At 44.6% G+C, this 27,593-nt stretch overlaps 1 protein-coding gene across 1 annotated transcript; it reads left to right on the top strand.

The window, feature by feature from the left end:
* The first annotated feature begins 1,795 nt into the window (after positions 1–1,795).
* Positions 1,796–27,573, top strand: CREB3L2 (cAMP responsive element binding protein 3 like 2). The gene is made up of 12 exons (XM_053465291.1): positions 1,796–2,251; positions 20,162–20,381; positions 22,204–22,379; positions 22,504–22,591; positions 23,499–23,686; positions 23,829–23,975; positions 24,241–24,299; positions 24,483–24,551; positions 24,650–24,749; positions 25,709–25,838; positions 25,946–26,159; positions 26,462–27,573. Exons 1-12 carry the CDS (start codon positions 2,156–2,158, stop codon positions 26,529–26,531), a joined length of 1,557 nt encoding a protein of 518 aa, XP_053321266.1. The 5' UTR covers positions 1,796–2,155; the 3' UTR covers positions 26,532–27,573.
* Positions 27,574–27,593: the final 20 nt, after the last annotated feature.

Consider the following 27,593-nt stretch of genomic DNA (forward strand, 5'->3'; position numbering starts at 1 on the left):
TCCCAGCAGAGGCGGTAGAGGGTAATACAGTGAGGGTATTAAACATGCATGGGATAGACGTACGGCTCCTGAATCTAAGACGAGACCAACGACTGATTAAGGTTTGAGTCTTTACAGCAGGAGAAACGGGTGACTAGACAGGGGCCGGATGGGGCCGATCTGCCGGCAGGGTCTAGGCTTCTGTAGTTTCTTAGTAACCGTAAAAAGACATAAGTCCATCAGGTTCATGGATATGAATATATCCCCTTCTTTGGTTTAATCAGACCAGTGGCTATAAGTGACTTTGTCCCTGAGATGAATATTTTCTTGGAAAGGCTCTTGAATGTTTAGTACGTTGTGATGAGGTCACATCCCATACCCCTATAATATATCCCCTATAATAAAATCACCCCATATTCCCTATAGAATCCTGCGAGTGTCCAATATCTGTTATATTTCCCTAGAATATTCACAGAACACTGACCGTATCCCCATAATAAAACTGCCCCACATGCCACATACAGTATCCATACTTCCTACCCCTATATAAAGAAATGCCAATAATAAAATCCCCCATACCCCCGGGAGTCCCCATCATATCCCCTATTCTTACCCCTAATATAAAATCAACCCATACCCCTCCAAAATCCCTGTAACAATATAATAATGTCCAAGAACATTCCCATGACTGACCTGTGCCCCCCACATTCTTCTGGGTCCGCCATACAGTCCCATTTACCTATAAAATCCTCTCCATGCCCTACAAGTAAAGTCCCCTATATATTCCGGTACATATCATAGTACCTCATACTCCTATAAATAATATTACCCCATAACCCTTCTATATTCCTGTAATTAACAGAGTACCCCTAGAATTAAAGCCCCCCATATAATCCTATAAATAATGTATCTTATGCCCCTATAATGAGTCACCCTGTATAGTCCTATAAATAATATAGTACCCCATCTCCTATAAAGTCCCTCCTATATTCCTATAAATAAAAGGACACCCTGTCCATAAAATTGGAGCCCCTATATCCCTATAAATACCATTAGTATCCCATAACCCTATAAGAGTCCCCTATAAAGACCATAGTATCCCATAACCCTATAATAAGAGTCCCCTATATCCCTATAAAGACCATAGTACCCCATAACCCTATAATAAGTCTCCTATAACCCTTTAAATAGCATAGTAACTTATAACCCTATAATAAGAGCCCCCTATATCCCTTTAAATACCATAGTACCCCATAACCCTATAAGACCCCCTATATTCCTATAAATTCTATAGTACCCCATAACCCTATAAGTCTCCTATAACCCTATAATAAGAATCCCCTATATTCCTATAAATACCATAGTACCCTATAACCCTAAAAATAGAATTCCCTTATATTCCTATAAATAGAAAAGAACACCTATAAAAACCTTATATGCGGAACACCAACCCGGCTCTCCTCAACCTTTATGGGCTGGGTTGTCCGCACTGATATTCTTGTCCTTATTTCATTGGATGCGCCATTTTAATTTCCATTTCAATTGGTCCGATAAAACGTCAATCACATCACTGACCCGACGCTGTTCACACAGCAAAACCTCTTCCCATTGGTAAACAGGATTTCTTCGCCTGTCGAAGCCACGCCCGCATTCCAAGCTTCTTGTGTTGTTCTAGCACGGGCAGGGCAAGAGAGCGTACGTGATTGGTCGGGGACTGTGAAGTACAGAGGTATGCGGTAGCTGATTGGCTGAGTGGAGAAAGGGACGTTGTTTGGCTTTTGGATGGAGGCGGCTCCCAGGATTATCTGTCAGTCTGATCCTAGACTTGGAGGGAGTCTCTTAGCGGAGCAGAACTCTCTCAGTTATTACCCTGACCTCCCAGAGGACCCCAGTGAGACTTCTTACAGGAAAAAGAGACCCTCACAGGATTTGATTTTCAATTAAAAAAGACATTATTAACCTCAATTTAGAAAACAGCCAAAAATACTCAAAATTGACCCAAACTTCACTTATTGGGAGCAGAATAAGTCCCTTTAAACCAATCATCTGACACCGTCTCCCTGTGAAGGCACCAGCTGTTGTAGAAGAAGATCTGCAAACTTTATCATCTAAATCAACTTTATTTTTTCGATCGATAAACCAATTTTTTCCGCTTTTTTTTGCTATCGGCATCGCCATGGAGATATTGGATAGCGGGGACCCGGTGATGCAGTGGGACCGTAAACTTAGCGAGCTGTCAGAGGTCCAAGAGAGCGACTCGCTATACAATACGGTGAGCAACGTTCTTTTTCATCATTATCTTCTTATTAACAACATTAATATTAGGAAATCAAGTATTAACCATATTAACGACATCGTATAACTTTCGAGTTTTACTTTACGGCACGGCGCAAAAGTGTACCCTCCGCCGGCGCACATCTGGCTTCCCAATGGATCACGGTTCTTTATCCAAAAAGTGGAAGTTTACACTAAAATATGAGACGCGAAACCAGCAGTCACGTTAATATGTAGCGCGAAACATTCAGGAACTTTTTTAGAAATTTTTAGAGCATTATAAAATCATATAATCTAATAATATATATATTTTATCATATATATATATTATATGTATATATTATTTTAATTATCGCCGGATATATCTTTATACTGATACATATATGTCGGCGGGCCGGCTTTGCGTGCAGCTCCCGTGTTCTTGCGCAGGGGCTGCATATATGACGGGCTTTACACATCTGGACTGGGCCCCAGCTGTGGGTAGATACGTTCTTTTATTATAACATTTGTTTGTAAATATATATTTATATATATATATATATATTATTTCCTGTTGTTTGTAAACGATACAATGTAACAGAATGTAATGAAGACAATCGCAGCTCCTCCAAGCCCTCCCTGGGGTGTCCCACGAGCCAACGGACCCGATGAAGGTGCCTGATTTGGGCAGAAACGTCTTCTTTGTTGTGTAACCCAATCCTGTCGCCTCTCATATGGAGTTAAAGGAAGGGGGGGTATTCTGGGGACAGGGTAAGACCCCCCCCGCAATAAAAATAAAATGCACCCCGTGTACCGATGAATAAAACAGATGTACAAATAATTGCACAGAGACGGGCGCTCTGTAAATAGGCTGTAATGAAAAGGTCGACGAGTCCCGGTTGGGTGGAAACGTTGACCTTTTGGGTAAAGTTGCATTGTTTGAAGAGTGATTTACTCCTCCTCTGTTTACAGTTCCAGTTTGGAAGATCCCGTTACTCTGTCCAGGGGGGGTTCTAAGGAGAGGGGGTTCTAGAGTGGGACCGGGTCTGTGGCGGCTTCTCTGTCCAACTCCCAGCATGCTCAGCCACAGGTAGCTGTCGCACATAGCGGCAGCCTCTAGCTGTCATAGCGAGACATTCCAAGCTACAGAATTCTCAGCGGAGCATGAACCCGGACACAGGTGTGCGTTTTTGGTATGTGGAGCGATCACGTATGACACATGTATGTAGACGCGTGTGTTGGCTGCCTTTTGACGTGTTGCAGGCCTCTCTGGCACTGAAGGCAGGAATGGGGGCCACTCACCCAGATGTGATCCAGCTGTGCGTGTTGATTATTAACATGCCACTGCACGCCCGGTGATGTCGGCGAGCTCGCGCACGTCTGACCGTAACATGTCACTCAGCGAGCCCTACGCGCTTTTATTGGGCCACGAAAATATCTGAGGCTAAAAGAATCCGTTTCCTCGTTTCCTGCGTTTCACAGAAATTACCTGTTCTTGAAATTCTTTCGTTTTCCGAGACTCAACTTACCTTTAACCCCAAAATGTCCAATAGCTTCGATAAAAGAGATTGTAAGCTCCGCAGGTTTCCGGAGTTTACGGAATAAATCTATATGGATTTAACCCTTTAGGCGGCGGGAGACGAAAATCACAATGTATTTTGTTTATCAACTTAGGGCACTGAAAGGGTTAAAAACAGCCCAGGGGTTTGGCGATCCATGGAGCTGGATTGTCTTTTCTCTTTTACCTTTTTACCTCTCATCCTTGTGAGTGAGAATGAAGCTGCAGCTTCTCCCTGAAGTTAGATTTTTTTGAAGGGCTCTTTAGGGTTTATTTAGCACATGGGGCAGCCTTCTTGTCCCTGTATAGAACCATCAGTTACCCCAGGCCTGCTTCCCGGCACCCGCTTCTCATCATTCAGTGAAAAAAAAAGGGTTTTGGCGAGATTAGAATTCTAAATTTGGTTTCCGGATCTACCCTGCGGTCACAAACATATCATTTTGTGCTGGAATTCGCTTGAATTCTATGTATTTAAATATAAAAGCGCTTTCTTTTTAAGCTTTGCGTGTTTCCTAATCGCGCAATAAAGTGCAGGCTGCCTTCTGAGAATCTGAAAGCGATGCCCTCTTCCAAAAAAATTCTATATACAGCATTTTATCACGTAAAGCATAATATCCACTTATAGCTGCCAACTGTCTCAATTTAATTTGCTTGCTTAAGGATTTTGGTAAGTATGACACAAGGCTGGTTGTTATTTTACATTAAGAAGCCCCTGCAAGCCTGTGCAAGACCCCCTGCATGCACAGAACGTGCCCCCTTAATTGCAATGGGAGGTTTTCCTGCCGGTGATTGGATGCTTCAAGCAGCCAAACCTGCAGCCAACCTCGGACTGAGTAGCGGGCCTTGCTGCAGAAACTTAGGAGAGTTAGCACTTTATTTTCTTATTTTTGAATGTAAAGAATACCGATTGCTTCAACATGCGTTCTTCGCTGGGGGGTCTGTGTGGGGCAATAGACCGTCCCTTTAAGGCCAGCAGGCAATGTTCTTGCTATATATTCCCTTCCAAATTGTCCAAATTCTGTGTTATTCCAGGAAAAGCAGTTTTGTTTTTTGTTCCTGGGTTTTCCTGATGGCTGCACGTTATACACAGTAACGTTTTTGTTTCCAGTGCATTTCTGGCTATTATCAGGGCCAGACTGAGGATGATGAGGTGGCCCTGGCACTTTAAGCCCGGCGGTGTAAGTGTGACTGCCGGCTGGATATGCGCGGCCACCTGTGGCCCCTACAGGCATCCGTGGTTTAAAAAAAAAGTTTAAAATTAAATGTTTTCATTTTTTTGGGGTGTTTTTGTTTCTTTTCTGCCAGAATCAGAATTACGCAGCATCTAGAAATCGTTTCTATACCAGAGGGGACTGCAGCGTAACACCGATTGTTGGATACATTATTACAGGACTTGGACCTTTGCCAAGGCAAACATATGATGTATATGGCAGACGGCTGGCTCCTTGTTTTGGCTGCGGTTACAATTGTACCCAGACCCGAGCTATTTAATAACCGGCCTTCTATATACTTAAAGTAACCACATGTTTATATATGTTTTAATATGTTTGGTAAGCATACCTGCCGAGTGTCCCTGTTTAGCTTGGCCCCCAAACCTCTTTTGTGTCCCTTTCCCTCCTCTGATGCCCCTCTTTCCTCTCCTGTTGCCCCTCTTTCATCCCCTGATGCCCTTCTTTCTTCCCTGATGCTCCTCTTTCCTCTGCCTGCTGTCCATCTTTCCTCCCCTGATGCCCCTCTTTTCTAGGAGGTCAGAATGTTTGCTGGGTATGAGGGGATCGCAGGGTTCTACAGCCCTAAAAGCCCCGATAATGTGTATAGAAACAGCAGGGAACGGGGTAAATAAAACCCATTATTCTTATAAATGCCTTCATCAGTTTAATAGATCATAGACATTGTAAAAGCGAATAGAACTGGTTTGTCCCGCACAGGCGTTCTGAAGGTCCGTTAGAACGCTGTGTGTTAAAGAGGAACTTGCCACGTCCTTTGTGTTTTCAGCCGCTCGGGGTATATCTGTTCTGAGGCGTATCTATTCTCAGACACTTCCTTTAATAAAAGGTTTACTGTTGCAGGAATCGGTTCAGATAGAATGGTGTCTGCAGACATGGAGCCTCTCTAATCTCAGAAACTTATAATAACAGCCAGCTAAATACATCTCATAGCTGGCGGCTTCGCAGGGGGCAAGGGTGACGGAAAATAGTTCTACCCTCAGGGGCAAGTTCCGGAATAGCTTTAAAATCTATGACGGGGACTGTTTGGATGGTTGTTTTAGAAAGTGTCCAAATGTGTGAGGTCGCACCTATGAAGGTTGGAACCTGTATCCATGATATGGAAAGATACAACCAAAGGCATTGTCTGCTAGCAAGGCCAAGGTCCATAGTGGGCTTTGTCAGGTCTACCAAGCTCCAGGTGGACAACCCAACTATATGGCTGACTCCGGAAGTCAACCTGGACTCAAAGTATTTACCAGACTGATCCAGCTATTGATGTTCCAAGCAGTCTGCTTTATCCGGATCATCTGACGTTCTCGACGTGTCTATGGCGTTGCTGCTTGGAACCTAATGGGGAGCTTTGAAGGCCAACATTTTTTTCATATTGGGGATTTGCCGCCTTGCCAAACTCGCCCAGTGGTTAAGGTAGCTGTAATACTGGGGGGGGGGTCTCATGAAGTCTCCTTGCCTCGGGGTCTTTAGTGAAGGCATTCTTTCATCATTGTGTTGAGTGTTCTAGAACTCATTCCCAACATTCCACCGACCACTCTCACCTTATCTGACTTTTCAGCCGCAGACTGGCCAGCCAAGGGGGGAATCTCCACTTATTTAAATAATCTACTCCTGCTTAACCCGTTCTTGGCCAGATGACACCTGGTTCCCCAACGATTACCATTAATATTTCTTGATCCCTTTATGAGACTTCTTGGGTCCGGAGGTGGCTGACCACGTCTCAGCTCTTGGAGCAGCTCCTCATATATTTAGAATGAGTTAATTTTTCCTTTTTTTTTTATCGTACGGTCTCCCATGACCGCATCTGGCCTAACAGCGCAGGAATCCTTCCATCTGACTCACTGGCTGGGACATCTCATTTTGTTCCCAGGCATCAAGTTCGGCCTCAGCGCCTGCATTCGTTCCCCTAACCATTCGCTGGAATGCGTTAGAAATTGCTCCGCAACTTGTTATGGTGAATACCCAGCTGGTGAGGAATTTGTTTGTATTCCATGCCAATTACTGGTTGAACTGTCAAATCCATGTGACAGCCAAAATAATATTACTATTTTTTTTTAATTCTTGCATAAGGGGGAGGGGCTAATCCATTATTCCCCGCCCACTTCTGTATCGGCGCAGGTAGAGTAAAAACTGGCGCATTGATGGATCACGGAATCCTTATTTACACGGAATACCTAGAAATTCTAGACTGTAAATTGTACGCATAATACATATTATTAAAGTAGAATAATTGTAGTTATTATTTATTGTTTTATATAGCGCCATCATATTCTGCAGCGTTGTACAATGGGTAATTTATTGATTTAAATATATATTATTATGATATATAACAGTAAACGTTCAATAATTGCGTTGGATTTCGTCTTGGAAGCCCGCGAGTTACAGTAAGAGGCTTGGAGTGGTTGGAAAAGGCCCAGTTGATATTTCTTAATGTTCCTCTTGTGTGACATCATTCAGTAACAGAATCAAGGGCCACATTGTCAGCAAACAGCGGGGCCTGTGTCTGTGGAGGGGGGGTTCGGGTGGGCACTTGGCCGGAGCGGGCAGCGTGATACCAGCGCGTCCAGCAACAAAGGAGCCTTGAGAGCGGAGGGAGGGGAGGGCGTTTAAACCCCATCCAGATGTAAGATGTCATTGTGCATTTGTTTGGAAAGAGCTTTCTGGAGTATCCCAAGCTAGTTGTGGCTTGGCTCACATCTGGAATAGGATGTGTTTATTCCCCCCCAACTGTAGAACCCAGGGGACCTGTGTGTTCTAGAGCACAATACACAACGACCCCTGTTTATTACAACAAGGACTTCGCAGTCTCCTTTTAGACTTTACAGGAGTGGAATGGTGGGCTCTCAAAATTAATGAAAATTGCAAGTCATCTATATGTTTGCCCAACAATATTATGTATATATGTGTGTGTATATATTATATATATATATATATATAGAAAAATAATAAAACAATAAATATATATATTAATAGGGAGTCATTTAAACTTGGGATCATCATATAGTTAACCAATACCTTCCTGATAAAAGGGTGTAAAGGATACGTCAGCTATCCCAGTATAACAGATAACATGCGCGAACAAGGTGTATTCACCAGCTGAAGGGACCCTGGTCTGCAGTTTGTGTGTCTCGTGTTGTGTGCCGTGTGAGGCCAGAGTCTAAAGCTCAGTACTTGCCCTTTAATTAGAGATACCGGCAGCCAGTGATGTCACCCTAATAAAAAAAAATAGCCACCAACACCTGACTTTGCTAACAGGCTTTGCATTCCCCCCAGACAAAAAATGGACTATTCCTTCATATAGAAAAACCATGTATCATAGCCCTAGATTTGGAATGTACCACTGATAGTAGGGATGTGCGACCAAAAACATTACTGTATGTTTGAGGCACAAGAAAACATATTTGAAAGGGATTGATTTCTAATGTCAGTTATAAGCTTTGAAGTTGGCTAATATATCCATGTCTATACTACTTTATAACAGAAATATGCCGGGGGGGGGTATCTCAACCACAAGTGGGGGAAGTCTTTTTATGTTGCACCCCTGAGCATTTAGTAAGAAGATGCAAGATATAGCAGAAACGTGCAACGTTTAATCTGCTCCCCCTTGCCTGTCGTCATAAAGTTCTGGAGAAGTTCTAAGAAATGTGGTTGCACCGGAGTGATATAAGTTACATTCACCCTCTTCCTCCAGTGTCCTCTCCTAATTTATTGCCCGGCTCAGTTTGCCCCATACAGGCTCGTTTCTTTCCCTGTAAACTGTCCCGGCCCCTCCTTGGATCCGTCTGTCCCGTCTGGATAATGGTGGGGGGAGCGAGAAGCCGGCCAAACCAAACACAGATGCTGAAAAGTTTATCTGAAGGAAAGGCGGGGGGGGGGGGGTATTTTCCTGCTAATGACGGGCAGATGTGGGAAGATTTACCCGGGGAGTGCGGGTCAGGCTGGCACAGTTATTAAAACAGTGATTTACCACCGCTAAGGGTTAATTCCGCTTGCGCCCGTTCCCTTAAGGGTAGATTATGGGTGCTTGTGTATAGATCTGCCCCCGGGGGGGGCTTCTCATGCGTCTCGTGTTGTTTTGAGATGTATTTGGTTACTGAAGCCCCGTGACTTTCTTCTGTTTGTTTATTATGATGTCACTAAGATACCCCGGGGGGGGGCTTAAACAACATCAGATGTCATTGCCGTGTACCTACCTAGGTGTCCCAAACGTCAGCAAACTTAAACTGGTCCGGTGAGTTGTCGCTGAGAGTTACACACAATGGGGGATATGTATAGAGATTTCTGATGCAGTCGCCATGGCAACCAATACATTACCCCCTGTGTTCTTTTCTTCGAGGCCGGGTGTTAAATAGCCCCAAAGTGACGCCTCGTTTCCTGGAATTTTGACCTATTTTACCCCCAGCACGTTCTCAATACAGACTGCTTTAGTTTAGCTGACTAATAGCTTTTTCCTCCCCAGATGATTTTATTTTTTTAATTTGCTGTAATTAAGGAAATTCGGTTATTCAGTGAACCGATACAAGATCTGTATATGCAAACGTTCCGTTTACTTGAACAGAGGTTGTTTAATCTCCGAGTTGCTCATTGTGTCACCTGTGACGAAGAATCCTTAAAGGGGTAGCATCGCCATCACAGATTTTAGCAGAACTAGAAGCTGAGATCTGTGGCAGAAGGTGGCAGAATTGTTATTATTATTTAATCATCTTTCTGTCCTGAAGTTCTCCCCCTGTACATACAAAGGATGGTAGATAAGTGGAACAGCCTCCCAGCAGAGGTGGTAGAGGGTAATACATTGAGGGGATTAAACATGCATAGGAGAATAACGACTGATTAAGGTTTGAGTCGTTACAGCAGGAGAATTGGGGCGACCAGACGGGGGCCGAATGGGGCCGATCTGCCGGCAGGTTCTGTGTTCCTATTATCCCCGAGCCTTAGATTGTAAGCTCCTTGGGTGTTTGTCTTGTGAATCCCCACCCAGCCCGCGTTATTAAATCTATAATTATTCCCAAATTTAGCTCGGTAATAAGTTCTGCACACAGAGGCGGCGAAGAAAATGAAAGCCGCGCCAGCTGAGCCAACGGAACTAAAAGGAAAAGCAGCCCGCGGGGGATATCTCCAAACATTATGAGTTTTAACAAGACCAAGAAAATTCCTGAGCACCGCGGCCCGGGGGCCGGCAGCGCCTTACCTGCCTTTAAAGGTGCAGTTCCATCTACGCTGCGGAATGTAAAGGGACGCTCCAGCCATCATAGGCACCTTCATGCAAATGACAGCCCCTTAAATTCTCATGGTGTCCCCCTTGCAAACACACGGAGGGGCTTCAGAATCCCCCTCTGTATGCATTTGCCCCTTTCTCCACCCCCCAGCTATTTTATCAGCGCTGTCTTGGCAAATGCACTGGGTGGGGGGGTGTAATGAGACCCCTTTAGTTCTTTCATAGCTAGATGCAACATTAAAGACACTTACATTAGTAACTTTTTTCCGGGAACAGTTAGTCGTCACAAAAGCGGGCACTCATAGGCTGTTGCCATACAAGCAGAAAAGAAAACTTTATGAAACCCCCTGCTCTGCTAATGTTATTTTTCTTTACATATTTGAGAGCTCAACGAATGCAATTTATGGGAACGGAACCTTTAATTCTACGACCGCCTCTCTTTCCAGGGATATTCAGGTTCACAAAGTTAACCTCTCTCTCTTTTTTTCTGAAATATTTTTTTATGACGGGTGCAGGGTTCCAGGAAAGTACTCGGTGGGGCGGTTGGCAGGGTGGTATCAGGCGGGCTTTTGTGCGGCAGAACAGAGGAGGAGTGTTTGGCAGAGGAATTCGGCTTCGCTTTCCTCCATAAGGAATTTCTCTCCAACCCAAGACCCAGAATCCCCCCCCCCCCCCCCCCCGACAGGACAGCCTGGAAGCCTCAACCAATCTCATCGCAACGTGATACCCTGAAATTACGGTTAAATATAGGGTTAACGCGGATCGTATTTCATTCTAACTGTAACCCTTTAGTAATAAAAGCTCAGAATGTATCAAATCTCGCTTCAATTACCAGACTTCTCGGAAGTTTATATCTTATTTATATTTATACTGTATATATTTTATATTGTATTTATGTTTATAATATGGTTTTATGGTTTATTTAAATATATATATTATTATTTTTTTAATTATTTTTAATATTTAGTTATTGGGTTCTTTGAAGTGTCCTTAAGCGATCAATGAATATGAAAGTACTTAGGGAGAAGTTGCAGCTGCAGAGCTGTGATGTTTTGATGAGTCCAGCAGCCAATCAGTGGCACTTTCAGCGCATGTGCATGGGGGTCTCTTTAGAACATTTGCCAGGGCAGTATGTATATCACATAGACAATGGCTGGCGGGTGGGTAAAGGGGGCAAATGCATACGGGGGGGGGTTCTTCTGAATCCCCCCCCCATGATTTTGCAAGGAGGGCGACCATCTAAATTTAAAGAGACCTCTCGGCTATTAAATGCTGCGTATGATAGCTGGAGGGTCCCTGTCGCGTGTGGAGTACCTGAGCCGGCTCCGCTCCCCCCTTAGACATTAAAACTCATTAATCCTTCATTCTTCAGAAGGTCCTGCATTTCATCATCGGCCCCTTGGACAGTTAAACAGGTCTGGACAGGTAAGTAACGCTACCCTTTAGGTGCCTGGGGGTGCGCAATGGAATTTACTCAGCAAGACTAATTTGGAATTTCTTGCACCATATTAAGTTAAAAAGCCACAATTTTGGTTGAAAAAGTGTAGTTTTGCTTATTATTATTATTATTATTACTATTATTAGTATTACTATTATTATTGTTATTATTACTATTATTATTGTTATTATTACTATTATTATTATTGTTATTATTACTATTATTATTATTGTTATTATTATTATTATTATTAGTATTATTATTATTATTATTATTGTTATTATTAGTAATATATGCAGCCGCAGTGCAGTTCAGACTCCCTCCTGGTCACACAGAACACAATCACTTCTTGGGAAAGAGACCGTTGTGTAAGCGCAGCCTCTGCATTGGACTCTGGCACGGGGGATTGGGTCACTCTAAACCCTATCATATTTGGCAGAAAGTCTCCAGAACTGGCGATAAATACTAATTAACCCTTGGAGTAGCGCGTAGGAATTGTAACGAGGACATATCTCTAGCTTTCACTATTTAATGATTCACGTAGCGCCATCATGTTCAGCAGCGCCATCATGTTCAGCAGCGCCATCATGTTCAGCAGCGCTGTACACTGGACTGTTGGGACGTTATGACAAAACAGAAGTGTAAGGAGGGCCCTGCTCACAAGAGCTTACAATCTAGAAGATGGTCTTTTCTGACATGTTAATAAGGAAATCTTCTGCTTGTTGGTTCTTGGAAGGACCGGGAATAAGATAGAAATACTGTTCTTTGTTTAAACCTAATGACTTGTGTTTTCTTTTTACCCCAATTTTTTGTCCCATAATATAATGTTTTCAGTTAGCTGTATATTAGCCATTTGTGAGTTCTCGCTCAGTTATCTGAGCCCCAATCTACTAGACAACCCCCCCGACTGCCTGTGGGGAAAAATAGAATGACTCAGTCTTAATCGCCCAGATGGACTTTCTGACTAATGAAAGTCTATGGAGGAGCGGACTTCATTAGCATCGCCATAAAGCGTCAGCTCAGTGTGGTGTTTGAGCCGGGAAAGTCACCCAAAATATCACATGACTGACAGCAACGGCGGCTCCAGGTCTGCAGATAAAGGGAGATTATTGGGGCAAAAAGAGATAAAACCAGGTTTCTGTCACCGACTGACATTACTGTATACAGTGCTGGGGGGTTATATTACTGTATACAGCGCTTGGGGGGTATTACTATATACAGCACTGGCGGGGGTTATACTGTATATAGCACTGGGGGGTTATACTGTATACAACACTGGGGTTATTACTGTATACAGCCCGATATTAAAACATTTAATTGCCCAAATTAGGGTTCTAGGGACCGCAGACAAACTAATTGCGGAGTTCCCCGAACTTCATAGAGCGATGGAGCGAGTGATCTTCTGAAAGGCGGAACGCACAGAGGAAAGGGGGATGTGCGGAGAATTGTATTAAATCCCCCTTCAGATCAGGGTGTCCGATAATCCAACCCCCGGTGTGCCTGGCAGGTAGCCGGCGGTACAAAGTGCCGTAACTCGTCTGCCGAGCCGGAGGTCGGAGGTCGTCTATCCTCAGGGCTGGGCTGGCTGAAGATCTTATCCCTCGGTTGTCCAGGGCACATTAAACGGTGGCCAGGGGGATGAGTATGTTTGCCCCCGTGGGGTAGTTTAACTCGCTGACCCTTTAACGTTGGTATCCCGGGGTGATTGCCTCCCTCAATAGCTTTTTAAAACCCGTCGTAAAGCCGTTTGCCCGTTTTACAGGCCAGATTGTTTAGAAATGTGGGGGGGGGGATAATTTTGCATTAAAATTAGGAATCTAAAATTTCTGGATACATGGGAAAGGTTTGCAAAGTCATTTCAAGTCTGTGTCTAATAAATGTGTAAACTTTTGGGTGTAGAACAAACTATTTCTGATTTTTTTGTGAAAAAGTGTGTTTTTGGAATTAAAATGATTGTTCTTGAAACTCATTTTCAGTCCTGATGCCGGTTTATACAGATGACCGCTATTAATGTACGCAGTGCGGGGAGGGAAGTTTATTTCAAAGCAGGAGCCAGAATCTAACCCTAGAGGCTCAGATGGAATTGAAGGAAGTTTTACTTTACTGATAGGGGGTAGATAAGTAGAACAGCCTCCCAGCAGAGGTGGTAGAGGGTAATAAAGTGAGGGCATTCAACTTGCATGGGATAGACATACGGCTCCTGAATCTAAGACGAGACCTACGTGGAGGTTTTGTGCCGTGATATGGTTTAGATGCGTCGCGCCGTCCCTTTAAAGTTCTCTCCTGTGGCCAGGAAAGATTTTTCTCTAAACTACCGTTTTTTTATTATTATTATTTTTTTTTACGTGGCTTATTTAAAGAGGGTTTAAGAGGAAAGATATCATCACTCCGTTTAAAAGTCGCACCCCCAGCCGAGGTCCTCAGCGAAGCGCTTTCTCATCTGCTCGGGGAGGAGTTCTTCTCGTGATGGGAACCAGATGTCGGCCGAGACCCAAAGCCTCACTCTTTCCATGCGCAGGAGGAATCCTCGCCCCCCCCCTGTCCGATTCCGCAGACCTTCCTCCCGGACCCCCAGACTTCACGTTTTTAAGTTTAGGATCCACCAAACCTGTGTATTCCGGGTAGGGATGGAATCGTTAGCGGGGAGGCGCGTGACGTCCGCTCCGGTTGGGCGTTGGTTAACCTGCTTGACATGAGTTGGATCTGATAAGATTCTGCTCCAGGAAGTGCGAGGGCACCAGAGCTTTAACCCTTTAACAATGGACGTCAGAGATTAAACAATCTGCGTACATCACGGGACAAACACAGAACCCGCTGGCAGATCGGCCCCATCCGGCCCCAGTCTAGTCGCCCATTTCTCCTGCTGTAAAGACTCGAACCTTAATCAGTCGTTGGTCTCGTCTTAGATTCAGGAGCCGTATGTCTATCTAAATCCCGTATTTAAATCCCCTTTCTGTATTACCCTCTACCACCTCTGCTTGGAAGCTGTTCCACTTATCTACCACCCTCTCAGTAAAGTAAAACATCCCTACATTACGTTGTATACATAGATTCTTAGGGCAGAGGCAGTTGCTGTTTCGGGACTCATTGTGACTTCTTAGCCTCATAACCCCTTAAGAAGCCCAAGTAATAGCTGCTTGCAGGACAAGTTCTGTTACTGCTGGCTTTTTTTTTCATGGATTCCAATATTCTGTGCCGGCCGGAAGTTTACAAACCGGCATCAGTACGACGCGAGGAGCCGAGGGCACCATGACCCGGTGGAACGGCTTTCTCCACATCGGCTAGAATATCATCCATAGAACAGCCGCCCGGCAGGGATGTGCATCTAGCGAAGGGACTGTTTGGAACTATGCTATTAATAAGTATGTTTTGATCATGCATTGGCAACTAAAAGGTTAAAAACATAGCAATCCAGGGGGCACCTGTGGATTTTCTGATCATCAGGTAGCCCCCCCAGGCTACAGAAGGGAGGACAGCCCCCCCCCCAATGTGCTTGTTGGAGACGGCGCTTTATTATTTGATATTATTATTGCTTTTCACCTTAAAATAATACCAAAAAGGGCAACAAAAAAAACAGGCATTGTTGCCGAGTAAACGCTGCTCGGTAACGTCGGGAAAGTTGGTTGGTTTGTCGTTGCCTCGGGCTGCGGACGTGTCCCGACGTTATCCAGACAAACGTGGCGAGAGATGGAAATGCGAATCCAGGTGTTAGCTGGCAGGACACAAAGCCTTCCATTATCCGGGGCAGAATTCCAGCGGGCAGCCAGCAGCCGAGCGGAATTCCGACACAGAGACAGCGACTGGGGGGGGGCAGTCAGTGAACCCGGGTCTATCCATTCTGGGGGCAGGGGGTGCACTGCACACAGAGAGGATGAGGGGGCTCACTGATCAGAGGGGAGGTGGGGGGCACTGCACTGAACGGGTGTGCAATTCACAGAGACCATGAGAACTGCACAGAAGGGAGAGGGTTCACTGCAAATTAGGGAGGGGGTGCACTGCACAAACGTAGGGGGCACTGTGTAGAGAAAGGAGTGCACTGTATAACGGGGGTGCAGTGCATAGAGAGAAGGGGGTGCACCGCACAGAGACTGGGAGGGGGCTCACTGCACTGAGGGGAGGGGTGCACTGCAGAGATAGGAGGGGGTGCACTGCACAGATAGGAGGGGGTGCACTGCACTGAGGGGGGAGAGTGCGCTGTACAGAAGGGGGAAGGACGCACAGCACTCAGAGCCCCGGGGCTCCCTGTGGTCCATGGCCAGAAAGGTCCACACCATGCGCAGGCATCCGGCAGTCCAGGGCCTGATGAGGGCCACATGAGACTCGTCAGCTGGGCTCGCAGTGAGGGTCTCTGTCTCCAGTTATGTTGGAAGCAGCAGTAAAACCGGCCTTCATTAAACCCAATTACTTCACGAGCCGCCGCTAGGAGCTGGGGGTCCGGGTGATGCAACTTTCTCTGACTAAGTGCAACCAGCTTGGTGCGTCTAGTGGTTTCAGTCCAACATCTGGTGCAGCCGCTCCCTCCTCCTCCGCCAGCAGCGAGATGGAAAAGACATCCCCCCCCTCCATCACTGCCCTTAAAGCTACCCCCCCAGTGCCTTTTCTGCCCCAGAGTGCAGTTATACATTTATATAAATTAACCACTAAAAACGCCATCCGGTTTTGTTTTGTTTTTTATCCAGACAAACAATATTGATGCTTAATAATAATCCGCAAATAAAGCTTCTTGATGACATCACCAAGCAGAAAAATATGCAAATTATTATGTATCCATTACAGTGATTAATTTGCATGCGGTGTCTGCGGGAAAGAGTCATTCAGTTTAAACCCCCTTCCTCTTGATCCATACGGTATTCCTGTCCTACTTTCTTCTATTTAGTGTAATTACATTACCATTCAAAAGTTTGGGGTCACTTAGAAATTCCTGTGATGGATCAGAAATCCAGCGCAGACGGGGTTAATGTTGTAAATGACTATTCTAACTGGAAACGGCTGATTTTTTAATGGAATCGCTTCATAGGGGAACAGAGGCCCTTTATCACTCCCATCACTCCTGTGTTCCAATGGCCCTTTATCACTCCCATCACTCCTGTATTCCAATGGCCCTTTATCACTCCCATCACTCCTGTATTCCAATGGCCCTTTATCACTCCCATCACTCCTGTATTCCAATGGCCCTTTATCACTCCCATCACTCCTGTGTTCCAATGGCCCTTTATCACTCCCATCACTCCTGTGTTCCAATGGCCCTTTATCACTCCCATCACTCCTGTGCTCCAATGGCCCTTTATCACTCCCATCACTCCTGTGTTCCAATGGCCCTTTATCACTCCCATCACTCCTGTGCTCCAATGGCCCTTTATCACTCCCATCACTCCTGTGTTCCAATGGCCCTTTATCACTCCCATCACTCCTGTGCTCCAATGGCACGTTGTGTTCGCTGATCCAAGTTTAAGTTATAAAGGCTGATTGATGGTTAGAAACCTTTTTTGTAATTATGTTACAGCCAGAAATTTCCTGGTTTTCCATGAAAACAGCTGAGTGACCCCAAACTTTTGAACGATCTGGAATTTATATTGTTTTGCACAGCATTAACCGCAGTTACTCGCAGATATTTCCCGTTGAAGTTCGTCCACACCAGATTTTTTAAGGGAAAAAAAATAAAATTCTGACTCAATCAATGAGTCATGGAAAAGAGATCAGGTTTCAGGCTTCATGCGTTCGTTCGTCTGGATGGTAACTGTCTGGATTTATTGCTCGGTGTTTGAAAGCAGCCTCTCAACCCTTCAAGTGCGTGGAAGGTATGCCATGTATTTCATACCTCTACGGCCCTCAAAGGGTTACTACGCTGCAAAGCTTGACCACCCTGAATGTGTTAAACAGGAGATTAAATCCCTTTAAGCAAAAATATAAATTCTTGCTTTTTTTTAAAATATATAAATACAATAATTTGTGTGGTTTAATATTTTTTATTTAATTTCTATCAAAAGAAGAAGAAAGAAATAGGGTATAAAACACTCAGTTTATTTAAAGTTCTATCTTGCGGTTTGCTTTGAAATATAGTATTTTTTTTATCTACAAAAAAAATCATTTCTTTTATTAAAATATATAATTAAAATAGTTTTTTTCTTCTAATTTTCAATCTACCTCTAAATAAATTAAATATTTATTTTATTGAAATATACAAAAACTCTGAATTCTTTTTCGGAACTTTCTATTCATTTGAGTTCCGTTTGTAAGGATGTTAATTTTTTCCCCCCACTTTGTTTCTTTCTTATACAAAGGATTAAGGGTTCCCGTAAATATTCGCTCAGTTAGTCCAGCACTGTATATTATTTGGGGCTGTTATATGGGGGGGGGTATTTGCAGGCCACACAGGAACGGCGGAGGCAGATTTCACACGGACGCGTGTGTTCGGTTCACACGAAGTTCACTCTTCTAAATGCAATTGTACACAGAGCTGTGTTTGGATCTGGGAGGGCGAGATGTTGGTCCCCTGGGGGGGGTGACAAAAGTGTTGTTTACGCTGAGGGTAGGGCCGTTTGGGGACATCCTGTTAACCCTTTAAATGCCAGAGAGTTACTACCTCCAGTCGTACAGAGGTCTAAGCCATAGGGTGTCCTCTCTTAAGAGAGGTCTATAGCCCCCCCCCCAGGTGTCTGATTACTGTCCCTGCGTCTTCTCAAATTAAATTATTCAGTAGCGTCGTCACGAAGGTTAACAGGTTATTATTATTTATTGTTTTATATAGCGCCGTCATATTCCGTAGCGCTGTACAGTAGGCAGGAGGTGTGTGACGTACAATTACGGCATATGTTAATGTTTGGCTCACTAATGGCAGCAGCCAAATGGTTCTTATAGTTTTCTTCAGTAAAACTCGGACTTCTCAATTTATAATCTGAATTAAGTCTACGGTCATGTGGGGACACTTTCCAAGCCCCAGGAATTTCCGGACAGGACCACCTTATGCTGCCTTTGCAAATACTCACCTGTATTCAAGCAGGTATTCCAGCTGTGATGCAACAGGAAGACTGTGTGACACCTGAGAATCTACCCATTCACCAAGAGACTGAGGGTAAAAAACCCTGGGAATCTACCCAATTACCCTAAAACTGGGATGAAAACTCTGAGAATCTGCCCATTCACCCTGAGATTGGGGTAAAATTCCCGAGGCCCAGGGGCAGAACTTGGGTCTTGGCTGGGATTGAGTTTTGGGGATATATTGGGTCCCCTGACCCAACCGGAGGTCCGTGATGTGGTCATCAAGAGTTTTTAAAGCCCTCCATGAAAAGCACATAAACTTGGTTGTATTATGGAATAATAATAATAATATCGACCCCCCCTCCCCGGCTTCTGATTGGTTCCTAGTCCTCAACCCATAAAGTTGGTCAGAAGAGTATCAGATGGATCCGCTTGGGTTACTTTGTAATACCGAAACACTTCATCTCCTGTTTGTAGGCGAAATGTGCGATCGGCCCAATATTAATTAAATGATAATCCTTCTGCAATTACATTTTCATTAAAATATCAGCCATATTTTTAATTTTGGACACAATCTGGAATATGCCATCCTCTGCTGCATATTAAGTGACGGATACGTTGCATGCGGGCGTTTAATCTTTTTGGGGTGTGCCATGGAACGGAAAATAGGTCAGATCACCTAGGCGGCACCCCAAAATTTGCATTATATGGGACACCGGTTTAAACAATATCGAATCAGCAGAAAGTTTGTTTTTTTGGGTCTGTTTTTGTGAAAATAGAAAGAAATTTGGGGAGTTTCAGGACGTTTTGTGTATCGGTGGAGGAAGTGGTATCTTTGTGTTTGGTTAGAAGGACCAGATGGCTGATGTAATGCATGTAGAGAATGTTTTTATATATGATGTATACAGAGTTCCTGGTTGGAAGAACCATCTGGTGACTGTACTGAAGGGGTTAACCAGACATAGCGGGGGGGGCAATTGGATGTCAGTAGACAGACAGATTCCTGTTTACCCTTTCTCTGGTGTAGTTGTGATACCTAGGGGTCTTAGGTCAAGAACACACCGACCCCTTCTGGGCTGCCCCACCAAGGTGCTAGTGACGCTTTTTATTGTTTGTATTTTTTTCAAGAGTTTGTACAGAATTAAGTAAAAAAGACAGATCTGTCATCTCTATCTTTTTTCAAACAGTGTTTTATGCTGCTATGGCAACAGTCTCCTTTGGCTGTTGGCTAAGGCTGTTTTTGACACAGGGAAAAAGCGAACAGGGCAAAATCTGACGTGATTAAAGGTCCAAGTACTCAATAGAAGCCTAACGTTTGCTAAGTTATTTATTATTTAAAAAAACTAATAAAAATATTAATAAAATTAATATTTGGCCCTTAAAAAGTTGTGTTTTTTGTTTTTATGTCTCAGAATGGAATCCTTAAAACACTTTGGGAACCAGTATAAACCATTACATGAACCCTGTACCCGTTCTCTTATCGTTGTCATCCTAATGTCTTCTCCTTGTCTGTTCTCCAGCCTTTCTCGGAGCTCATTGATGACTCGGCCCTCCTGGATGTTCTCGGCCAGCTCATGGGAGATCCATTCCTCACCGAAAAGTACGAGATGATGGAGGTCGAGATGAATCCAAGCTCCCCCTCGCCCATGATCAAGGTGGAGCACAGCTACTCGCTGTGTGGGGACTCTCGCCCTCAGTCGCCTTTCACCCATGGCTCCTCGGACGAGAACTTCAGCGATGGTAAGAGGAGAAGCCAAAGCAATATATATATACTATACGTGGAGAAACAAAGTAACGAGATCATCTCCAGAGTCACCCCGTGGTCCGAAGACAATCAGTGTATAATATTTTTTTATATTTGTAATATTTAATATAATATTTTTTACATTTTATGGTTCATTTTAAAATTGTTTTTTATTTTTGGTAAAAATCTGGAGTTTTTAAGGGGAGTTTTTTAGGAATATGTTGTGGCCTGTGCTGTAAATTAAAGTATCATCATAGTGAGAGTACTGGTTTGGATGGCCAAAACGGGAGATTTAGAAGAAAAAAATGTATATCCCCTTTTAATCATATATTTATTATTTCTACTGTTTTTTTCTGAAACATGTACATTTTATTGAGAGATTTGGTTAGTTTTTTTTTTTTTTGGAAGTTCAAAGTAAAGTACGTCATCGGTTTTGGGTTGAGAAGGGAGATTTTTTGAACAATATAAGAGGGAACTGAAAATGTAAAAAAATATCTAGCAATAATCATACAGAAGCTTAATTTTAAAATAAAAAACTACCTTCATATCCGTTATCCTTTATTTGAGCGTCAGAGACCCCCTTCCACTGGGCAATGGGTCTCAAACCTTGGTCTTGTGAGTTTATCTGATTAATATCATAAAATGACCTCATGTCTACGAGGGACTAACATAGTCTGGGAATCAGGACTAAGAATGAGTTAAGGCTGGGAATAGCATGTTAGGGGTACGGATAGATGAAGGAGCGAGGGGCTTTGAGACTGGGAACAAAGGGAAGGGCAGATAAGGTCTGACCGGTGGTGGCGGCACAAGACCAGGTTGTGTAGAGTATGGTTGGGCTGCCCAGCCTGGTCAGGGTATTGGATCAGGGATTGAAGGATTTTTTGGGGTGAAGAACTTGGAGTGCGAGGGCTGAGATTTGGAGTAGTAACAGGGACTGATATCTTGAGGATAAGGGGACCACATGATGATTATTTGGGAGATATGGGGTCTGGGAATGATTGTAGAGGGTCTGGGTAGGACAGCTTCGGAGGAGGAACAATCATTCTGGGGGTAGCGAGATATAAATGTTGTTTGGGAGGGTGAGGATACTGAGCATGATAGTTTGGAGGATGGAAAGTCTTGTTAACCTCACACCATAAAGACGGCTCAAGACACGATGCCCACACATGGAGTCCAGGCAAGGGTTAAATTCTTCTTTCTATAGTTAGAGGACCCGGAAGCTGAGGGTGTAAAGTTTTCTGACGTCAACCGACACAATGGTCACAGGGAACGGGATTAACCCTTCCTGATCATACCCAGACCACATGAAGAACCCTTATATAATGTAACTTTTATTTACCTGAATGTGCCCCCCCTAAAAGCAGGGTCCTTTTTAGGGGTATTTCAGTTATGAAAATGAAAGTATATATCTAAATGGTTAAAAACATGCTTCCTTTCCTAATGAGACATTCACTTAATATTTAGTAAAGAAAATTATTAAAATATATATTATTTTTATTGCTTGGACACTTTGATGACGGCTTCCACATTTACTGGGCGCTTTCCTCACCTTCATCATGTACAGTGGCATGTTTATAAACGCTACATATATGTTCCATAGCGTGATAGACAAAGACTCAGAAGTGGACTCATAATTCTCTTTTTTTAGCAACTTTTAAGAAGTTTCTGCTGCTATGGCAACAAAGTAATAGGGCTAATTGATTCCAATGAAATTCATACAGTATAGATACGTTGTTGCCAGCTAAACCTATTTAAGTAAATCATCGCCCCCTGGTGGCAGAGTTTTGTATCACACACTGAACCCAATTCTCTGTTTAGCTGATTTGACTGGTGAGGATTGGTGTCTTACTGGAGATCTCGCCTCGACCAAAATCAAGATGGAAGGGACCCTTGAGGAGAGCTCAGGCCTTACTCCGTCTGTGACTCTGACGACCGGCGCTGTAGTGGTGGCCCCAGAGGTGGACATCCAAACCGAGATTTCAGTTTGCGAGGAGGTAAGGCATGGCGGTTCAATCACATATATATATATATATATATATATATATATATATACACTTTTACCAGCTCTGTATTCTGCATTATTTAACCATTTCTAACCCCCGACCTGTTCATTTTCAGGCCAAGGAACTGAATCCCAAGGCTCTGCCTCAGATCAAACTGGAACCACACGAGGTTGACCAATTCCTCAACTTGTGCCCAAAAGAAGGTGCGTTTCTCTTTCAAACTGCTCAGCCGCTTAGACAAAACATCATAAAACTGCACGGAAAATGTTAAGTGTCTTTTTTCACATCGCTATAGCAACGGCCTATCGCCGCCTGCTTTTGCGTCACATGACAGTAAGGCATTCCCAGATGAGTGATGAATGAGGCGGAATTTTCCGTCATTAAATATTTATTTCTGGGAAGGTTTTTTAAACATTCACCATTTAGTTCTAAAGCTGGATTCAGCAGAGTAGGTGGAACAGCGCCTTTGGTTTTCGTTTAAAGGGTTAATACTTACAGGATACGATCGGGTACAAAGGAAAAGGTGGATAAAGTAGGGCGCAATTAACTAATTGGTTCAAAGCCTCTTTACTAATCCACATTCTCGTAAAGGTCAGGCTAGCTTTTACAGGAGAAACTTTTAAATACTGCAATTAATGTAAATGACATCATACATAAAAAATAAAAAAATATATTATGTTGTCTATTCTTTAACCGTTTCAGTGCATTTGTATAAAGTAGTCCAGTATTTTAGGGAAATATCTATTGAATTTGCCCTCGTTCGGCTCTTTATTTATTTTAATAATTTCTGCATGCGGGGAGCCATTTTGTTTCTTTAAGAACCGCCCCCTGCTCTGTCTTCCAAAGTCACTACAGTCGGGTGCTGCCTGATGGGATCTTTTGTTTAGACACGTTAAGGGATAATTTATAGCTAATAAGAAATATTTTTGCTCATTTTGTGAAAGCAACAATTCTATAAATCAGCGCTAAATAAACGAAATATCGATAACATAAGTTTAAAGATCAGTCTTTAAAATCCCCCGTGACAAGTAACGGCGGAGGGGAGTTTCATCGTCTTTTTGTTGTTGGTTGTCATTTTGTAAGCTTTTTTTTTGCATTTTATACCCCTAGCTGCCTCTGCCGATTCTCTGCAACTGCCCCCGACCCCACCGAGCAGCCACGGCAGCGACTCCGAGGGATGCCAGAGCCCCAGCCGGTCTCTTCCTCCGTCCAGCCCGCTGCAGTCTCAGTCTTGCGGCAAAGTGGTGGCTCGTAGCCCGTCGGCGCTGTCTAACTCGCCCCTGCTGACCGCACCGCACGTAAGTCTCACGGATGTCACAGGCTTGTCACACGCATGTAAATTACCCCCGTGGGGTATCGGGGGCGATCTTTTAAATCACCCAGATATCATCGCTTTGGATTATCGCGGCTCTTACATGTTTTTACCTCCTCTGGCTACAGAAGCTGCAGGGCACCGGCCCTCTCATGCTAACCGAGGAGGAGAAGAGGACTCTGGTAGCAGAAGGATACCCCATCCCCACAAAACTGCCTCTAACCAAAGCCGAGGAGAAGGCACTGAAGAAAATCAGACGGAAGATTAAGAATAAGGTGAGGAGCCTTAAGCGTAAAAGTCAAGTCTTGCAACATTTTCATACGTCCTTCCCGCCGTGGCCAGACTACGACTCCCAGCATCCAAGGCCAGCAGCACCTGGTTAAGGGTTAAGGGAGTTAAAGTCCGGTAAAGGCTGGAGGACGGAAAAGTCACCTAATTCCTTAAGCGTGCGACATCTGGTGATAAAAGCGTGGCTTGCAGGGCCGTATTCATTTCGGGGTCGATGCTCAGATTATTTATCTTTTGTGTTTATTTTTGCAGATTTCTGCCCAAGAAAGTCGTAGGAAGAAAAAAGAATACATGGACAGCCTGGAGAAAAGGTAATGGCTCCTTCCTGTTGTACGTTCCTGCTCCCGGGGATCTCCCCATCTAGTGATCTCTCCCCTGTTGTTAAGTTGCTGCTTGTTGCTGATTGGTTCAGGTACTTTTTGGTACTGCTCATTGGCTGTACAAAGTCACTCGCGCCCTCTTTTTTTTTTCTGACCCTCTTCTTCCTCCCGCAGGGTTGAGAACTGCTCATCCGAAAACAGCGAGCTGCGTAAGAAGGTGGAGGTCTTGGAGACCACGAACAGGTGAGACATCCCCCGGTGGCGTTAGCTGGACCAAAGATGGCCGCTCAGATCCCGCGCTCATCCTCTCTCTCTCTCTCTCTCTCTTTGTTCCTCCCCAGGACCCTCTTGCAGCAGCTGCAACGTCTCCAGGCCATGGTGGCCGGGAAGGTGTCCCGTTCTTGCAAGGCGGCGAGCACTCAAACCGGAACCTGCCTCATGGTGAGTTACATCACCAAAACGTCCTGCGATTTCCTTCAGCCTCAAAGCGTCTCCCTTTTCCTTTTAACCTTCAGAAGAAGCAATTTATCCGGAGTTATTAGTCCATTTTTTTGATTGATCTTGGCCGGTGTCAGATTTACCGGTCTGTAACGCTCCAATCTGACAATCTAACGCACCAATGGAGTTCCATTTTTTTGTAAATGTTCATTATTTAGACATCGAGAACGATGTTATTTCACCCAATCCAAAAATAGATTTTTAACTGTTTTATTCCTTTAATAACGTATGTTTATTTTATTTTTTTTTTGCTCGTTCTTCATGAGCCGAGTTAATAGATTAAGTCACTCCTACATTGACTAATCCCCCGGTCTCTCGAATCTACTGGACGTTTAAATCTGGATCTTTTTATTCCGCCCGGTGCTCTTGTTGGTTTTAATAATTAAACTGATCGGCTATCACAAGACGCTGAGCTTACCTTCTCGTGTTTCTCCGCTTGTTACTTGAGAGCTGACGGCTGCCTACAGAGGTTGAGAGACTAGAAAGATCTTATTCCTGCCAGCCGCGTAAAGTTATTTAGGTCACCCTGTTATAAAATGGCGAGCTATCTGGATACCGCTCCCCCCCCGGGTTATGGAAGTACAAAGTATGGACCTTCACTCTCGCTGACTCCTGATAGGTCTCGCTGACTCCTGATATGTCTCGCTGACTCCCGATAGGTCTCTCTGACTCCTGATATGTCTCTCTGACTCCCGATAGGTCTCTCTGACTCCCGATAGGTCTCTCTGACTCCCGATATGTCTCGCTGACTCATGATATGTCTCTCTGACTCCCGATATGTCTCGCTGACTCCCGATATGTCTCGCTGACTCCCGATAGGTCTCTCTGACTCCTGATATGTCTCGCTGACTCCCAATGGGTCTCGCTGACTCCCGATGTGTCTCTCTGTCTCCCCCGTCCAGGTGGTGGTGCTGTGTTTTGCCGTCATTTTTGGAAGCTTCACCCAGAACTTTGACCCATACCCATCAGCCACCAAAACGGTGCCAGAGCCCAGTCGGCAGTCGGCACAGGAGTCGTACGCAGCCTCCATCGGTAAGGTTCAGGGGGTGAAAGCGGTGTCCGATATCCATCGTGTCACAGAGGGGGTCCCGTCAGCGGCGGAGCGTGTCGGTTTCTTACTCCGTCCTTTTATTTCCCAGTGCGCTCCCGCAATCTCCTGATCTTTGAGGAGCACCGAGGTCTGGAGGAGCTTCACACCTCGTCCGTGGCTCTGGACACGCAAGACACTTGGGAGAGGCGCATGGAGAGCATATCTCAGCACCGAGCGGCGGTACTGGAGGAGTATAACCTCGCGCAGGAGAAGTCTCATACAGCATCCAATGACAGCAGCCGAGAAGGAGCAGTCGTGTACAGGTGAGCAGTCCTGTATGAATCTCCTGCGATGCCCTAGATCTTACCCCACGGCACAACCACCAACAAGCTGTGACCAGTGGCAGTCTGTGGCAGAGCCAGCAAAATCTTATCAGTCCCAAAGCTCTCTCCCTTCTCCTCCCCTAAACCAGCAACTGAACAGCAGAGAGATAACTTAACGGGAAGGAATAATCCGAGACGCACAATGTCGATTGAGACAATGTAGCATGTCGGGGGGGGCAGATTAAACTGGTAAAGGGGGCTTCCATTACTCATCACCCTCTTTGTCTCTTTTTTTTTGCCAGGATCAGTTCCGAGTTGAATGAACCGACGAAAGTCATAGAACTGGACAGAAGAGTTAACGCCACTTCCTAATAGAGGGTCAGCTCCCGCGTCCCCGGAATCCCCAGCTCCTCCGATACCACCCCCAGCTGACGTAGTCACCCATCAAATTGCCCCAGACGTGAGCCGGCCCCTCGGACTTGGTGTCATCACGGCTGGTGAAGGGCCAGAGACTTTGACTTGACGTCTGGGGCGGATGGATGTTTGAAATCCGATCGTTGTTAATTGGCCCCCCCTTTTTCTGGGGTTCTATCCAGGGGGCAAGTTTGGACTCTTCCCCCGTTTCGGTCGACCGGTAGCACCGGTGGAATCTGTCGTGTTTTCAATTAGCCCCGCTGGGAGGGGCAACAGCAATGTACAATTCCACCGTTATTCCATTAGAACCCCTTTATTTTTTAACCCTTTGGGTACGGGAGATAAACTCTTTATTCCTCTGTCTCTCAAAGAGTTAAAAGGGGGGGGTTGCTACAAAATATTATTTAAATCATCTTTAAATTGTCCATTTCCCCCCCAGCTTTATATTTGGAAAGTGTTATCAGATGGTGTTTTAACCCTTTCAATTCTTAATGCTTCTGGTATACCCCCATAGGAGAAAAAATTAGGGGGGGGTGAATGGAAATACTAACGACTGAGACTCGGGGTGATGAAAAAAAGGGATTTAAACCCAAAAACTGCCCAATATTCCTGTTTTTTGAGTGCCTTAAAGTCCTAGGACATTTCTTCTAACGTGAAGCGGACGCGGCCCGGTGCTGGTGTATGAAGCACCAGTCTTGTCTGGAAGACAGAGGGTTAACCATGCTTTAGACCCGATTCCCCATCTGTGCATCCCATTGGCTGGTTTGAATGACGCAGTCCGCTACCCATGCGCCACTTTCTCTTTGCTACGTCTCTTACCTGTTGTAAATAGTATTTATTAGTTGTTTCTGAGACCCCCGTGGGAGCGAGGCCGGGACAGACATAGCGAGACCCTTATACACCCCACTCTTCACTTATAGACCCTATATATATATATATATACTGTATATATATATATCTGGATCATTACCGTCACGGACCCAGCAGGGCATCAGTACCCACATTTTTGGCATAGGGGTT

This window comes from Spea bombifrons, chromosome 4 (genome assembly GCF_027358695.1).
Source record: "Spea bombifrons isolate aSpeBom1 chromosome 4, aSpeBom1.2.pri, whole genome shotgun sequence".
NCBI classification, from domain to species: domain Eukaryota; kingdom Metazoa; phylum Chordata; class Amphibia; order Anura; family Pelobatidae; genus Spea; species Spea bombifrons.

Bases quoted from the DNA above. Each gene is read 5' to 3' on its own strand.
- CREB3L2 (XM_053465291.1), top strand. From the start codon at position 2,156: ATGGAGATATTGGATAGCGGGGACCCGGTGATGCAGTGGGACCGTAAA. The intron at 22,380-22,503 runs GTAAGGCATGGC...GTTCATTTTCAG, and splicing joins AGATTTCAGTTTGCGAGGAG to GCCAAGGAACTGAATCCCAA. The intron at 24,750-25,708 runs GTGAGTTACATC...TCCCCCGTCCAG, and splicing joins AAACCGGAACCTGCCTCATG to GTGGTGGTGCTGTGTTTTGC.